Source organism: Carassius carassius, chromosome 27, assembly GCF_963082965.1.
Source record: "Carassius carassius chromosome 27, fCarCar2.1, whole genome shotgun sequence".
Classification (NCBI taxonomy): Eukaryota; Metazoa; Chordata; class Actinopteri; order Cypriniformes; family Cyprinidae; genus Carassius; species Carassius carassius.
The window spans coordinates 16,691,231-16,708,424 of record NC_081781.1 but is presented as its reverse complement, the minus strand read 5'-3'; the positions used below and the strand labels follow the sequence as shown (position 1 = coordinate 16,708,424).

At 40.0% G+C, this 17,194-nt stretch overlaps 1 protein-coding gene across 2 annotated transcripts in view; it reads left to right on the top strand.

The window, feature by feature from the left end:
• jag2b (jagged canonical Notch ligand 2b) overlaps positions 1-17,194 on the top strand; it is a 56,823-nt gene that overhangs the window by 12,271 nt on the left and 27,358 nt on the right. For both annotated transcript variants that reach the window (XM_059512978.1, XM_059512977.1), the window contains exon 3: positions 5,813-5,867. In XM_059512978.1, the coding sequence (XP_059368961.1) occupies positions 5,813-5,867 (55 nt within the window). The remainder of the gene's footprint in view (positions 1-5,812; positions 5,868-17,194) is intronic.

Sequence of the window (17,194 nt, the reverse complement as noted above, 5' to 3'; positions counted from 1 at the left end):
AACGTGATTTTTGTGTACCGTTACACCCCTACTCTAAATACATTACAAATACAACACTAAAGACTACAATAAATTCTTTTAAAGCAGTCATCGGATTTTAAATTCATTTTTATTTGTTGTTTGAATATAAATGTGTGTTGGCAGTATGTGTACACATCTACCCAATAATGATAATAATCAACCCAGTGGTTTTTATTTAATCCCTAAAAATGATATCCCTTTTTTCAAATCATGGCGTTCTCAGCTTGTAGTCAGAGTGAATCATTTGTGATCCAGCTTCACTTACAGCAGAAGTGAGTATAAGGGGATTTTTTTTTATCAATCTTTGCCATCACTTTTCCTAATAACGTGCTAGTTAGCAAGTCTCGAGCAGCATGTTTGAAAAAGCCATGTAAAATGAATGTAAGTTCAACTTTTAAAAAAGATGTCTCGACTTTATGGCGTTTTTTTTTTTTTCCATGCCACTGCATCTCATGTTTTTAAATAAAGACAGTAGCCTACTCTTTGTAACTGGGTTTTAGTCCTTTGTACTATACATACATTCATGGTGCCGTTTTTTTTTTTTTTTTTTTTTTAATTGTTTAAGCAACTTTAATAATTATATATGGTTAATAAACATTTTTTTAAACCTTATGCACATTTTTTTCAAAGATAGTCGTGTTATTTTATTACACTTTAAAGAAACATGCATAATATTTTGCGTGATGAAAATTGATTTCAGCATCATGTTGAGCTAATTCAATATGTCAAAATTTTCCTATTGCGTCACAAAATCTTGAGGACATGCTCTGCTCCAAAATCATCCGTTAGTTTTGGGAAACCAATAACAAAAAAGCCTTTCAGTGTCCTTTAATTGGCCTGGTGGTGTCTTACATTTTGTGGTAATTGATGGTTGTGGTCCGTGTTGTCCACTGCCACTTCACCCTCAGTTTGGCCCAAATCTCTGTGTCAGTCAACAATTCAGCTATAAAAAATGGGATTAACAATACCAGATTAATGGAGATTATATGATGTGGTCGCTTGCTATGGAATGAATAAATGACCTGCGGGTCCCCTGAGGAGAATCAATCAAAGTCTGGCACAGAACTTGTGCGACTGGTGCTCAGACTTTGAGTGACAGGTTTAGTGTGTGTGTGTGTGTGTATGTGAACATGTACATGAATATAGTGTATTAAACATAGTAAAATGTTGGTTTCAAAAATAACTAGTCATAGGTAGCTACCTAGTTCAGGTAAAAAGCCCTGTATAATTAGGCCAGTTTCAGATTTACCAGACCTTGATCGCTTGCGTTTCTCATGAGGTGTTCACATAAGACAAGTATTTGCATGCAAAAACAGATCCCAAAGGAACAAGATGAAGAGGTCTCAGTTAGAGCTTTTAAAAATTGGACTATTGTTAAAACTGTTATGTTGTGACACACACACAAAAAAAGTGTGGGACGTGATGCAATTCTTTAAGACATCTGAATGTGAAAACGTTCTAACAGCTAAAGCTTATAGCCATAGGTTATATATTTGGTTGTTGAACCACTCTGACCCTAGTAATGTGTTGGTCTGCAGAGAGGGTGGGGATGATATTTTCCTGCAAGGTCAGACAAGGGAAGTTTGCCTCTCTCTGCAGTTCCTTTTCCAAAAGCAGATGAGGAAATGAAGTACTTGTTTTCTCACTGAGGTCACAGAGGAACAGAGACCTATTTTTTTTTTTTTTTTGCGGTTTCTCTGTTGATTTCTTTTGGACTCCTTCAGTGTCGCATGTCAGACCCATTTTTCTTTCTTGTCCTTGTTCACTCTCTTTGTAGGGTATTGACATGGCGCTGAAGGCTTCGCTACTTTAGATAAGGCGTGTGAAAGCACTCAGACTGCCTCGCACTTGCTGTCAGCTGAACGTCACTTGTACGTGACTGGCGGTGGAAAACACTTCACCTTTTAAGCAAGAAGATCCTGACATCATTCTGTCATGTGATAATAGTTTGGTTCAAGTTAAAATTGTTTAATGTAATAATTTGTTTGCGGTCATTAGGGCCTTGTGTGTGACTGCGTTAGAGTGTTGCAGCTGATTGCGTATGTGTGCCGCTGCCAATTGAAACTGCGGCTTGGAGCCTTTTGAAGCTGATGAGAAGCCTGATGAAAGGTCTCCAGGGTCATTCTTAGCCTCTCTCACTTCAGCTCCCTCTTATTTCAGCCCTGCCCCTCTTTAAACGGCCCCATCCACTGACTGTGGGAATTTGCACCTGTGGCTCCCTCCACCACAATCCCACCAGCCACCCACCTACTTACACACACACACACACACACACACACACACACACACACAAACAAACACACACAAACACACTTGGGGTGTTTACAGGCTTAACATCCTAACATGAGTGTATTCGTTCGCTCGAAGGTTTGCTACTCCTAAGTACATCCCAGCCAGGCAGTCTGTGTTAGCTTGTTCACAGTCCACTATAAATATCATTGATATCAGCAAAAGTAGTCCACGATAAGGAGGGAAGGAGTTTGTTTGGATGAGTTTGTGTCACCGTTGCGTGTTAGGCCACTTCTAGGGGTCAAGAGAGTGTGTGTGTGTGTGGTCAGAGGAATGTTCTCGGAGTGTCACAAGACTCAGGTTGATGGTGTCTTGCAGTGATGGGTTTTAGATGAAGGTCTTTGTTCATTGGTCACCTCCCCCACTAGTCTTTATCCGCATCTAGCCCTTTGGGCAGCTGTCACATAATCCAGCTAATCAGAGGCAGAGTGTGTGGGAACAGGACCGTCCCCGTGTTACAGGTTTCTTTCCCTCTCACGCGCACACACCCTGACATTCTGACCTTTCTCCTCTGGTGCGTGCATGCCATGCTCCGCTACCCTTGACCGCATGTGAGCGGCCAACCGGATCAATCCAGCATATTAATTTACTGATGGAGCTTTGGACTAAATCCACATGTACAGATAAGCATGCGCACACAAACACACGCATTTCGTGTGTTCCACACAGATGCTTGCTACAACTAGACCCCACTAATATGCTCTCTCACAGTGGCTGACCCCCGTGTTGGGGGATGGGAGGAGAGGTCAGAAACCCTGCAGCATGATCCACGTTCATGTCAAATAATCCATCTTTTTAAGACGCGTCTGTTGTACGTCTGCATGGATATGTGGCCCACCCACTCCCACTCCAACCCATCCAGACAGACCTGGTGCTGCCGCTAATCCCTGACTGCATCTTCCAGCCCACAGCCCCCAACCTCTCAAACCACGCCGTCTGGCTCCTTCCCTCTCACTCCACCTCTGGAGATGAATGAGATCTGTGCCTAAATCGAACAGGTCAACTCGCTTTTTTTACAACTTTGTTGTTTAACATGTGACCATACAGCCATTAATCGTTTTCACAATGCATTCTGAGAATTTCTAGCAAGCATATGTATTAAAGTCCACACCATATCTTTAACAAAAAACAGGTAACACTGTAGAGACCCTTTCACACTGCACGTTGGTCCCGGAAAATTGCTGGAACATTGCTGGATTGCTTTCTGTGTGAATACAAACACACCTAGTTGGGTTTGGGGACCTAGTAACATTGCCTGGTTCAGTTCCGGAACAAGCTTTTTGTGAACAAAAGCCAGAACCAATGCCATAAAGGGTGCGTCATAGTGATGACACATGTTATCATGTGACTCTTTTACCAGGTGTTTTTTTTTTATTTTTAAGACAGATCAACGTTCGCGATGCCAAATTGGTGCAAACTGTAATGAAGCAGAGATCAGGTAGTTCCTCACTATCCGCACTAAATATGAGATCGTTCGCCAGCTTAAGTGAAAGTTAACGTGCCTAGTGTTTTTGACTCGTACATTACAGGTCACATCCTGATGTCACGTGTCATTGCGGGCCCTTACGGGTTGTGTGTGAATGCACGCACAGATTCCGGGAAATCACTGGCAGTGTGAATGAACCAAAATCGAACGATCTGGGAACAATTGCCGGGACACATTATCCGTTTATTATCCAGAATCACAGTGTGAAAGGGGATTATGATAGGAACCAATTCTCACTATTAACTAGTTGTTTATTAGCATACCCATTATCAGCATTAGGCATGGGCCGGTATGAGATTTTGACAGTATGATAACCCTAAGCAAAAATATCACTGTTTCACTGTATTATTGTTACAGCTCTGAAATGTGTTATTTTTAAATGACTGGGTAAAAAAAAAACTTTTTTTCTTGCTGGACACAATATAATTTGTTTTTGTGCAACATAGAATATTAGAAACAGTAGAATTAGTAAATTTTTTTCTTTGAAAAAAATAAAGACTGACCTCTTTATTTAACCTAAACCTGTAATTACAGTTATTTAATTTTAGTTATGTAATTCATATACATATAATTTATATAATTTCATACCATTTAGTTATATAATAATAATCATACACATAATTTTATTTAATAATAACCCAATTTGAAGCAAAAACAGAATGTTCTGACAAGCTTTGTGAAATTATACCAAGTAAACTTTTCATAAGACAGTCAGCTCCCCTCAGAAACAAATTCATATAAAACCCCAAATCAATATTAAGGATTTTCTTCCAATAGTTTGTGCATCATGAACAGTAAGTGGTCTGCCCGTTACAGTATTTTTCTCTGTGCGTCCCTCTTCAGCATCTCTGGCCTGTGTTAACATACTTCATATATTTATATAAATTACATTTTGGAACATGATTGCATTACAACGCAGTTTGTGCAAGTCCAGAACAGAGAGTTGCAGTAAGGCAAAAAACGGCCGCTTACCGATCGCGTAAAGGCCAAAGTACGTATATTTCGGCCATGTGCGCACCGTCGCCATTACGTTATTTTCGTTCCAAACCTGAATGAGTTGCTTTCTTATGTTGAACCTAAAAGAAGATATTTTGATGATTGCTGCTAATCAAACAGTTGGTGGTTCCCATTGACTTCCATAGTAGGAAAATAAATACAATGGAAGTCAGGTTTGGAACGACATGTGGGTGAGTAAATGATGAAAGAACTTTCATTTTTGGGTGAAATATCCCTTTAAGTGCTAAAACTGCTGTCATGTACCTGTGTAGTGTCAGGAGTGAGAAGATGGTGTGAATAAACTTGTCTCTAAAGGAAACGCATCAGTTAAATTAGCCCTATTATTTTCCTCATTTGAAGATGTCCTGCTTCAGTGGCCTGTTTTTTGATTCCATCTATTCAGGTAGGGATTATTGGCAACATTTTAGATGGACTCTCAGATATCAGACGAGCATCGAGAATGTTTCCAGATTTAATTTGAACATTCAAGGTGTGGCTGAAAATCTCTCCCTCCCTTCCTCTCTTGTGTAACGTTACTCAACTATTATAAATGCTGCCCGCTGTCATGAGAGAGGACTGTGATGGAGCTTTAGCATCTCTGTCATTTCATTAGTGCTGTTTGCTTAGACAAACATCACTATTTCTGTTGCTCATACTTAAGGTTAAGGATTTGAATAAACCTCTTTCGCTCTTTATTATATTTAACATTTAGCGGACACTTTAAATCCAAAGCGCATTAAAACAGCATATATTGTCTAGCAAAATTTCTGACACCTCAGATTTTGTTTGGAGGAGGTGTGCTATTCCTTCACTGATTTATTTATTTACCCCCCCCCCCCTCCACCCCACCCACCACCACCTTAAAGATGATAAAACAGGTCATTTATATTTGGAAGATATCAGAATATTTTGAGGTTCGGACCTTTCGACCAGGATAGGTTTTTTTTTGTTTTTTGTGCTCTCTTCAGTAGCATTTTAACATTTCATCTCAAAAAGATATTCTGTCTCTTTCTCCCTCAGCGATCCTACACACTCATCCTGGAAGCCTGGGACTGGGATAACTCGACTCAGAACAGTGAGTATTCCTCTTTAACTGCTATATAATTTACTGCTGCAGGCTTCTGTATATGAGGTCAAAATAATGCTGCATGTATACGCAAAAAAATAAAATGAAGTTTTGCAAACGAAAATTAAAGTATTGAGAAAAATAAATGTGCTTTTTGCAAACAAAAATAAAGAATTGCCAAAGAAAATAAAGTATTGGGAGAAAGAAATTAAGTTTTTCAAACAAAAATAAAGAATTGCAAAACAGCGCGAAAGCAATGAGTTTGCAATACATATTTTCCATGGTTATATCTATTAATTTATTTGCAACGCTGCTTTTATTTTGCGTGTCAGTCTAGTTTGAGTTTGCGATACCGTTTTTTCTTTGCGCTTCACTTTTCTGCACGTCTTGCTTTGTGGCACTGTTTTGACTTGGCGGTGGAGTCAAGGGACGGGGGCATGTACAGCATGCCTCCCTGGAAGTGACGTGATCAGCCCGAGACTCGACTCTCTGATCCAGGTATTGTCATGATGAGTAGAGGCTTGCGAGTGGATCATTTCCTTTTATTCAATATCATTAAAACATTCATGTTTTAGTTTTATTTACTTTATTAACAAATGTATATGTGTATTAGCAGTGTTTGCTCAAGTTAAAGAATTTGTTACCATGAACATCTGCTGTTTATTTCCTTTGATGTGCACACTTTTATAGCATTAAAATGTGTATTGTTTAATTTGGTTAACTGCATGTGTATTAATAGTATTTGTTTAAATTCTCTTAACCTGTGGGAGGAAATGAATGTTTTAATGCTATTGAATAAAAGGAAACGATCCACTCGCAAGCCTCTACTCATCATGACAGTATGCTGTACATGCCCCCGTCCCTTGACTCCACCGCCACGTCAAAACAGTGCCACAAAGCAAGACGCGCATAAAAGTGAAGCGCAAAGGAAAAAACGGTATCGCAAACTCAAACTAGACTGACACGCAAAATAAAAGCAGCGTTGCAAATAAATTAATAGATATAACCATGGAAAATATGTAGTTTCATTTATGTTTAGCAATTCTTTATTTTTGTTTGCAAAAAGCAAATTTATTTTCTTCAATACTTTAATTTGCATTTGCAAAACTTAATTTTTTTGTGTATATATGCGGCATTATATTGACTCCATAGCTGTAGCCTTTCTGGGTTGGGTTTAATGCTCATAAGGACTGTTGAGCATTGTTAGTCTATAGTTTTGTGCTTTAGAGAGTGACTTTGTATGTTGAGATACTTGAGGATGAAATGAAATCGTTAAAGCTGATGTGCTGTAATTTTAGTAGGAGGGAATTCATTGGGGCATGTCAAGGTTTTATTGGGCACGCATGAAGTTATTTAAGGGGTTATTTTTGTTGTGGGCATTAAGTGTAAAAGTTGTCAGTGTTCACATAGGTACTGATATAGAGGGTTGGAGGTATGCATTGAGTTTGATATTTCTAACCGCACTAAGCAGGGGATCATCATTTTTTGCAGAATTATTGAGATGATATCTTGCTTAACCAAGAATTGTTACCCGAGCTTCCAAAGCATTCCATAGCTGGGAATCTCATACAAATGTGTGTTTTAAGGCTCAAACGAGCACAATCTTGTATTTTCCACACCTGCTTCAGTAGTTCATCCAAGTCAACCAAGATTTCCCAATAAACCTGAGCATCTGAAGGCCTTTATGGATTTTTGCTGCTGGGTGAAATGTGCTGAGGATCTTGAATATTGAGTCATACACATAAATTACAGATATGAGTTATTGCCACATAAAATTGCATCTCAATAAATGAGAATGTCATGAAAAGGTTCATTTCAGTAATTCAACTCGAATTGTGAAACTCGTATAATAAACTACTTTAGCCTGTGTGCATTGAATTTATTTAAGTCTTTGGTTCTTCTAAGTGTGATGGATTTGTCTCACATGTAACAAAAACCCACCAATTCACTATCTCAACAAATTAGAATATGGTGACATGCCAATCAGCTAATCAACTCAATAACACCTGCAAAGGTTTCCTGAGCCAAAATGGTCTCTCAGTTTGGTTCACTAGGCTACACAATCATGGGGAAGACTGCTGATCTGACAGTTGTCCAGAAGACAATCATTGACACCCTTCTCAAGGAGGGTAAGCCACAAACATTCATTGCTTAAGAAGCTGGCTGTTCATAGAGTGCTGTATCCAAGCATGTTAACAGAAAGTTGAGTGGAAGGAAAAAATGTGGAAGAAAAAGTTTTTCAAGCAAAATTGATTCTTGAATTTGAGTGAACTTCACAAGGAATTGACTGAGGCTGGGGTCAAGGCATACAGACGTGTCGAGGAATTTGGCTACAGTTGTGGTATTCCTCTTGTTAAGCTACTCCTGAACCACAGACAACATCAGAGATGTCTTACCTGGGCTAAGGTACCTTGCTTAAAGTCCAGTGTTAAGTTTCCACAGTCTGTGTTGATTTGGGTTGCAATGTCATCTGCTGGTATTGGTCCATTGCGTTTTTCGAAAACCAAAGTCTCTGCACCGGTTTACCAAGAAATCAACACTTCATGTAATAAACTTCATGCTTCCTTCTGCTGGCCAGCTTTTTGTAGATGCTGATTTCATTTTCCAGTAGGATTTGGCATCTGCCCACATTGTCAAAAGCACCAAAAGTTGGTTAAATGACCATGGTGTTAGTCAAGCACACCGGCCAGCAAACTCACCAGACCTGAACCCCATAGAGAATCTAAGGTGTATTGTCAAGAGGAAAATGAGAAACAAGAGACCAAAAAATGCAGATGAGCTGAAGGCCACGGTCAAAGAAACCTGGGCTTCCATACCACCTCAGCGGTGCCACAAACTGATCATCTCCATGCCACGCCAAAATTGAGACCGTAATTAAAGCAAAAGGAGCCCCTACCAAGTACTGAGTACATGTACAGTGCAAAATAACTTATGAACTATTCTAATTTGTTTAGATAGTGAATTGAATTGATTTAATACACAAGTTTCACAATTTGATTTGAAATATATTGAAGTAAATGAACTTTTCCATGACATTCTAATTTATTGAGATGCACCTGTAGTCAGCAAGCATGATAATGTTCGATTGTTTGGTTAACTGTGGTTTGTAAGATAGATCTGACAGATCCTAGTCAAAAGCAAGCAGAGCTGCAATTATTTTTAGTTCCTTCAGGCCCAAATGTGTTAAATGCATTTATATTTTTTCATACTTGAGTGAAAATATCATCTGAAAATTAGAGTTTGAGCTAATCCCCTAACCCTGGTTCCTGGGGGGCTTCAATCATGTAAGGATCTTGGGGAAAAAACATTGGCCCCATAAGTCTACACCTGTATCCTGTTTTTTCCCGCCACCTTTGTCTGGATTGAGGAATTGTCGGTAGGAAAGGGTCAGGCAGAGGAATTCGACGTGTGCAAAAGAAAGGTGAACGCTGGTAAAATAGCAGAGACAGAGGGGAAGCCTGGCTTTGATCTGCGGATGTGATCTGTAGAATCACGGTATATCCCAGCGTCTGTAAAAATCCAAATGCAAACACTCTCTCTGCTTGAAGTCATTACATCCTGTTTTTCGTTTTCATCTTTGCATGCAATTCAGCCCTAAACGGTGGTCCAGAGGATGCTTTGCATTGCTTTGCTCAAACGCTGATTAAACAAAACCAGACACCTGCATTGCATTTCTCTAAAATCATGCTAAAAGTACTCCTAACGAGCAAACTTCATGGAGAAGAGGCCTACAAGATGCTTGACTCACTAGAGTGGCACGGAACTTCAGGGGTGGGACTTGGGTACTAAACCTGCTGACTGGTTGAGTTTATGCTAGGGCTGGATGATTAATCGAAAAGTAATCAAAACCGAAATTCAGAATGTCTAACCGACCTAATTTTCCCATGTCGGTTATTTCGTTTTTTTAATCCTGTTAATACTTCCCCCTTAAAAGCATACTACCGCGTGTGTAGCCACATGACTCTGCCTCGTCCAGTCAGTGGCATAAAAGCAAAACACGGAGGTGAACGCCAGTTCAACACATAGTGATGCCGCGTGAGCGGTGAGCCTTGCGTCTTCACTAAACTTTGTCAGTTGTATTTGTTTTATGGTTTGGACATTCAAGCGATTAGACGGTCGGATGTGTATTATTATTTCGAGTTCCCATGTTTGCGCAGCTGCATTGTGGCACGAAAACTCATATAAACAGTAGTGGTGGAAATTATGATTCTTTCAAGAGATTCGTTCATTTTCAGTTCGTTCACCAAAATGATTCGTTCAGAATCGTTCACTGATTCGTTCAGTGATCATTTCTTCGTAATACACCCAATATGCCAGCATTTACTTGTTACAAAAACTGATCGGGCTTTATTAAAATGTGTGCATAATCGCATTCAATATATAAAGTCTTATTAAGTTGTTCAGATGAACAAAGCACGAGGTTTTCTTAGCATTTTAATTGTTTGGTCAGACAGTTTGTATATATTCACATTCATAAATCGGGGATTAAACGTGGAGATCTGTGTGCTAAATATCAAAACAAGCGTATGTGCACAGTGCCTATAACTGCGCTTTGCATTTTGCGAGATTGACATGCTAAATGGCAGACTAACCCAGTTTACTCTCATTCATTTCGCTCATGAACGAGATAAGCTATGTACCAGTTCAGTCATTTCATTCACGAACGAGATGTACTAAATCATTCAACTCGTTCACAACCGACATGTGTACCAGTCAGTCACTTCATTCACGAACGATAAGTTCTCTAGATCTCGTTCAGACTCATATGAAACTCGTTCATTGAAGGGCGTATTCGTTCACTACATTCCACAAATCACATGCTCCGTCACATCTCATACTCGAAGGCTATTGGCTATTTGACAGGATGAAATGGTTCAGTTACCCGGTTCACTGAGCTGCGCATGTGCTGCTAATAGCGCCGCGCTGCTGCGGAGGGAGGAACTTCAGTGAATGACAAATATGAGTCAGTGGATTGCGTGAACGAGAACGATTCGTTCACCTAAAAAATTCGTTCAAAAAGAACGATTCGTTCACGAACGACACATCACTAATAAACAGTAGCTGTGAAGATCGCCCGCACAGAGGAATGCAAAAACTAGTTGTCAGCGCTGTTCTGTGATTTATTACTAAAGTAGCTTAGAATCTCAAAACTTATTATAGCATATTTTTCTACTTTTGAAGGAACTAGGCTATTTACAACCCACAGCTTCACAATAATATAGAGACAGTATGACTAATTCACACACGCAATCACTCGTACTGGTACTGTGCTAATTTTTTATCTTTATCTGATCTTTATTTATCTCTTACACCGAGCAATAATCTATAAGAAATGTTACGAACATAGATAAAATAACTGCTGATAGTGAGCTATGATGTCAGATCGTGCTTTCAATAGGAAAAAATATCCCACCTTTACTAGTCGATCTCAACCGTCTGGCTGAGGCCAGTATAAAAAGACGCTCAGGACAGTTGACAGAATGCTGCTGCGTGTCGTCATGAAAGCATATCATTTTCATATGTTATTAAGCCTTGCCACTTGCCAATTTAACCATTCAAAAAACTTTAAAGCATTCAAACACAAGACGCGGAAAAGCTGAACTGAGCAGCTGGTTACTCGCGCTGTGCTCGGTGCGCACGCGGAGAGAGAGCCGCGTCTCACAGACGGTAACACTGAACTGAGCTCTCCTTTGCGGAATTGCTAATGCAATCTTTTCACACCACAGACTAGGGCTGCACGATGTGTCGTTTAAGCATCGATATCGCGATGTACGAATCCACGATAGTCACATCGCAGGATGTGCGATCTAGGCTGTCGTAGTTGATCCGTTATTCATTAACTGTACGGGCCAGCTTCTCCCCTGCCCTTGACAAATGTGATTCGCGGATTAATTGCACAGCTTAACCATCATAGAGTGAAAGTTTATAATTGACAGGACTGAAAACCACATGCAAGTTTAACAGGGCAGAGAGAGAGGGAGCGCGAGAGAGACAGAGAGAGCGCGCGAGAGAAACAGAGAGAGAGAGAGCGCGCGAAAGAGACTGAGAGAGAGAGAGAGCGCGCACGAGAGAGAGAGCGCGTGCGCGAGAGACAGGGAGAGAGACAGACAGAGAGTACATTAGAAGTACCATCAATGTTTATAGAAATGTATATGGATTTATTTTGCATGTGTTTTTTTTTCTTATGAATATATATGTATTTTTGTTTTGTTTGTTTCTATTCTGCTATGTACAATGATTTGGCAATATGTACCTTTGTATGTCATGCCAATAAAGCAATATGAATTGAATTGAGAGAGAGAAAGAGAGAGAGAGAGACCGAGAGCCCTACCACAGACTGAACACAATTAATCATTGCTTGGTAATTGGCCAACAAAGTATTGACTGTTGTCTGAAGTTTTGTTTGATAGAAAGATAAGTAATGGATTACAATCAAAGTTATCTGAAATTATCAAGATGAATTTGTTCTGACAGTTTAACTCTGAGTTCTTGTCATATTTTATTACCATTTTCTAAACTAAAGCAAATAAACTGATAATGTGAGAAATGTTGAAGGTGTCTGAATAAATTTTGGTTTGACTGTATGTTTAATTTTTACAGTGCTATTTTACATTTAATTATTCAGTTTCTGTACCTGGACACTTACAAACTTGGAAAAAACTTAAACACTGTGTAAATAGCACAAACAAATAAACAGAACAAATTAAACACTTTCAAACAGGGCCCACTGGTACAACCTGTACCGGGGCCCTGCTAACCCCAGCTACGGCCCTGCTTACAGTACAAACCTTGTCAGTGAACTATGAGGGCAAAAAAACCAAACAGAAACAAAATAATCGTTCATTAATCGTAATCGAGGTAAAATGTTCAATTAATCGAGGTTTTGATTTTAGGCCATAATCGTCCAGCCCTAGTTCATGCAGCATTGTGATTTCAACTACCATTTATTCAGATAATTTTCAAAATATTACTGTTATTGTGTCAATAAATGTAGTTTTAGAAGTATTTCAGACGAGAATGTTGTTGTTTAAAACTCAAATCTGCCGTTTATTTATAAAGACCGCACCTATTTAACAAATCTTTTTTTGCAGATTTCGGAGACAGTCAGCTCCATGTGATCAGCAGGAGCTCAGTGCTCATGTATCCGCCGAGAGCAGTCTTACCTTGGCTAGACCTTCTGACATTTGCCTCTGGTGTCTCTTTAGTGGTCCAACATAAAATATAATTCATTTTGGGTAAATCTGACAGGTTATCCTTGGTCTTTATTCAGTTCATCTATTAATATGTTAAAATGAAAATAAAAAGAGGCAATTAATATAATATATAGTTTCATTGTAATGTAGGCTGTCTATATACACATTTCCCTGAACTACATTTCTGCGGCTATTAATATGTTTAAATGAAAACAAAAGGAGGTAGTGGTGTTTGATTATAATATTTCGTCTTTTTGTAAATAGTGTACAGTGAAGTAAATTGCAGTGGCCAAGGCGAGCTGACTGATGTTATCAAGTACGCTGCTGTTTGCAGAATTACCGGACTTCCGTTGCCCCGTCCGCGGGGACTCGAGTCGAACTCGCAAAGTCCGAACTACCGAGGGTGCAAGTCTGAAATTTGCTAACTTTGTATTGAGAAACAAGTGCAGACCTATGTCACCAGACTATTTGCCTAATCTTCACGGTACTTTAGACCGTAGTGGAAATGCAGAAAGCAACAAGTCTGGGGGGGAAAATAGTTCCTGGAAAAAAAAAGTTCCTCGTACAATTGTTCCAGGTAATTTTGGTGGAAACGCAGCAAAATATCTGCTAAATCGTTATTGTGATGGTCTCCCAACAGATATTCTACTGACTAGAAGTAACTTTGCAAGTACATGTCAACTTATTCTAACACTAACCCTACCAGTCTACTAATACTCTACTAACACATACTATGGGAGTATGACAAGTAGGTGCAACATTACTTAGTCAACAAATTGTGTTAAAAGGACTGTCAAAATAAAGTGTTCATTTGTGTTTTTGTTTGGTGTTTTTTTTTGTTTTTCTTTTATGGTATATTATAATCGCATGAAAACTTGGAAACTTGCTTACACCATATTCTATTTAATGCTATTTAATTTTAAGTATAATTTTAATCTTTGACTATAAAAGCCTGTCATAAAGAAACACATTGTTGCTTTAAAACTAATCTGTGGCTTGATTTCTACCACCCCAAATGTTATTGTAATTGTTTACAACAGCAGTGTCAGCAAAGAGTTTGAGATGAAATATGTGATATATCTGTGAAGAAAACTAAGAAATCAAGATAAATATCACTAGAGCACATCGTTTTTAATGTGCCTGATTTGCAGTCAGAATGTAATTTAATTAAAATATTGAAAATATTTGAACATATGATCAAGTTATTTATTTAGGATACAACCAAATCTTTGAAAATACCTTTAGAGTTTAAAAATGACTCTAGAAGTTTTCACCAGACCATCTGTAAGCTCTAGGGACCATTGATTAGAAATGCTTGAAATTGACAAGCTCTCTTTGATGATCTGGAGCACTCTCAATGACTTGGCAGAGCTCTGTTTGAGACAGTGGCTTCATTTATCACACAAGCCCATAGTACAGAGGCGTGCCAGACATTAATGATCTTGTCATAGAGAGAGAAGGCTGCCAAGGTCTGTCTGATGCGACTATCTGCAGTCTGTACTCATGCAAGGCTTGGCAACAAAAGCGCCAGTACATCCTCCTCTCTCCAATGCCGTTTGATACTACTTGTTTAGTATGCAGTGTGAACGCTCAGAGCTGCCGCACCTCTTTTCTTAAACCGGACACGTCTCCTTGTCTGTCTCTCAGAAACCCAAGGGCAAAAAATATGTCTCTCACTCTTTCGCTGGGGCAAATAAAGTTTGGCAGTCTGTCAGAATGGTTCGTATGTGTACGTGTCCGTGGTAGGGCCAGCAGTCTGCAGGAAAAAGTCCTGTAGCATTGTGTTTACTCTGCAGGAAGGGCTCTGGACTGCCCAGTGTTTAGACATTGGGCAGAACGGGCCAGCAAAAGCTCGCTCCATTGTTCTTTATCTGGAAGCGCCAGGGCTATTTCTGTTTTTGTTGCTTAATTCAGTCGACATTGTCAGGGGACGGAGAGGAAGGTATGTGTATGTTCGGCCCGCATGTGTGTTTGCCAGAGGAGAAAGACGCGGACGCACTCTGCACATCAGGACAGAGGAAATCGTAGGCCCCCCGTTTCCACCGTGATTGTTCGCTGTCTCCGATCCCACTGCGATAAAGATTGCTTTCTTTGCAGAGAGGCTGGGAAAGCTTTGGAAAATGGAGCTCTTGATGTGAATTCTAACCGCTCTCATTGTCGTGTTGAGGGTCTGTGTCCTGGTGGACAGTGTGCTTGATGATTAGGACTAGGGTGGGGATCCAGCTCCATCAAGGACAGTTAGTGCTAAGAGCTGAAAGTGGACGGCTATGGAGACCACTGGCATCCTCTGCCTGCCAATCTTGCCCAGATCTCCCTGGTAACAGCAGTCAAACTCGCACCCCTCCCTCTGGCCAGACATCAATGTTTTTATTAGAAGAACTAGATTTTGACTAGAACTCACTAGAAATTGAGTGATTTTAGGGGATTTCAGTGCTGTTGCTAGTAGGAATGGGTATCGTTAAGGTTTTAACAGTATTAGTACTCTTACCGATACTGCTTAACGGTCCGTTACTTTAACGGTATTCTTATCGGTACTTTGTGTGGTGTTACTTTGTGTTGTGTTAGGCAGTCGAAAACTTTGCATTTCTCCATCTGCACATAATGCACTTTTGAAAGATGCTTTGACAGATTGCTTGTGTTTCCGCCCTTACATGCAAAAATTTTGTTGCACTTATGACAACCAGCGTTGTCTGCCTCAACTCTAGTGAAATATAACCACATTTTGGAACGTTTTGCTGTCTCCGCCATCGTCACTCTTTGTATTAAGCAGGAGTTTTCGTACTGTAAGGGGCCGTTCACATATCGCGTCTAAAAACGCGTGGAAAACGCTAGGCACGCCGCTTTCTGATTTTTTCCCCAAAGATTTCGGGCACTTGCGCTCCTGAGGAGTCTGCCGTTGCTAAGCAACCATGACCTGCTCTCTCCATGAAGACGCAGAAATTTCAGCAATGGATAAATGGATTTGCAGCATTAAAAACTGCTTGCAGTAGCTCTGCTACTAAATTAATTTAAAAATCCACATACAGCTATCAGCTGTTCCTTCATCTTGGCTGAGCTTTCAACGTTGTTACGGAAAAGGTGAGGAAGCTACATGACCTGCGGTGCGCTTGCGGCTTTCTGAAAAGTTGAGATGTTTTTAACTCGATGCGATGTGGATGCGCCTGGAAAAAAACGAGCTCGTCGCATCTTGTGCGCGCCGCGACCACGTCGCTTCCATTATGAGCGCGCATACCGCGCGCCTACATTTGAAATAACGAACTTGAGCACGCAAAAGACGCAATATGTGAACGGCCCCTTATGCGTGTGTGTGCGCCGCGCTCGTTCTTGTTGTGTGTGTGTGTGTGTGTATGACTGACAGACAGCCTCCGCGGCGTGCATGAGAGATCTCACAGACGTCTTAATAATATCGCAAATTAGAAATTTTTGGTAAGATAAAATGTGCACAATAACATTAAGCAAATCTCTTCGCCATCGTTACTCTTTATTATTATGCGGGAGTTTTGTGTGCGCCGCGCTCATTGTGGTGTTTGTGAGTGTGTGTGACTGACAGACAGCCTCCGCGGCACGCATGAGAGATCTCGCAGATCTCACAGACAAACATCTTAATATGATCACACATTAGAAATGTTTGGTGAGATAAAATGTGCATGATAACATTATTAAGCAAAAATACATAGTATATTATTGTTTTTTTCTCCAGTACCGAAAGCAGAACCGATACCGTCAAGATCTTACTGATACTACGGTCTTTCATAATTTAGCCCCGGGGCCAGTTTAATACCGGGTTTCGGTACCCGTCCCTAGTTGCTAGGGTGTTCTGGATGGTTGCTTAATGGTTACTGGTCCAACCCTAAGTCTGTATAATATTCTGGTCTTTTTGCCCATTTTATTGCCTGCTTACTGAAAATCAGAAGTCTGGTCACTTAGAAAAGCAATACCACACCTCTCCATGTCCATGACAAAACTTCCCACTTTAGTTAAAAAGGAGCTGTAATAATCAGTTAATAAAGTACTTGATTTCGAATGGTTAACTGAGAACTAATTGAAAACCCTTTGTTTCGTCAGTGGTGTCATTCATGTGTGAGTATCTTTGTTGTGCTGTGATTTGTCTGAATGGATTTGTGAGGCAGGAAGTTGGCAGGG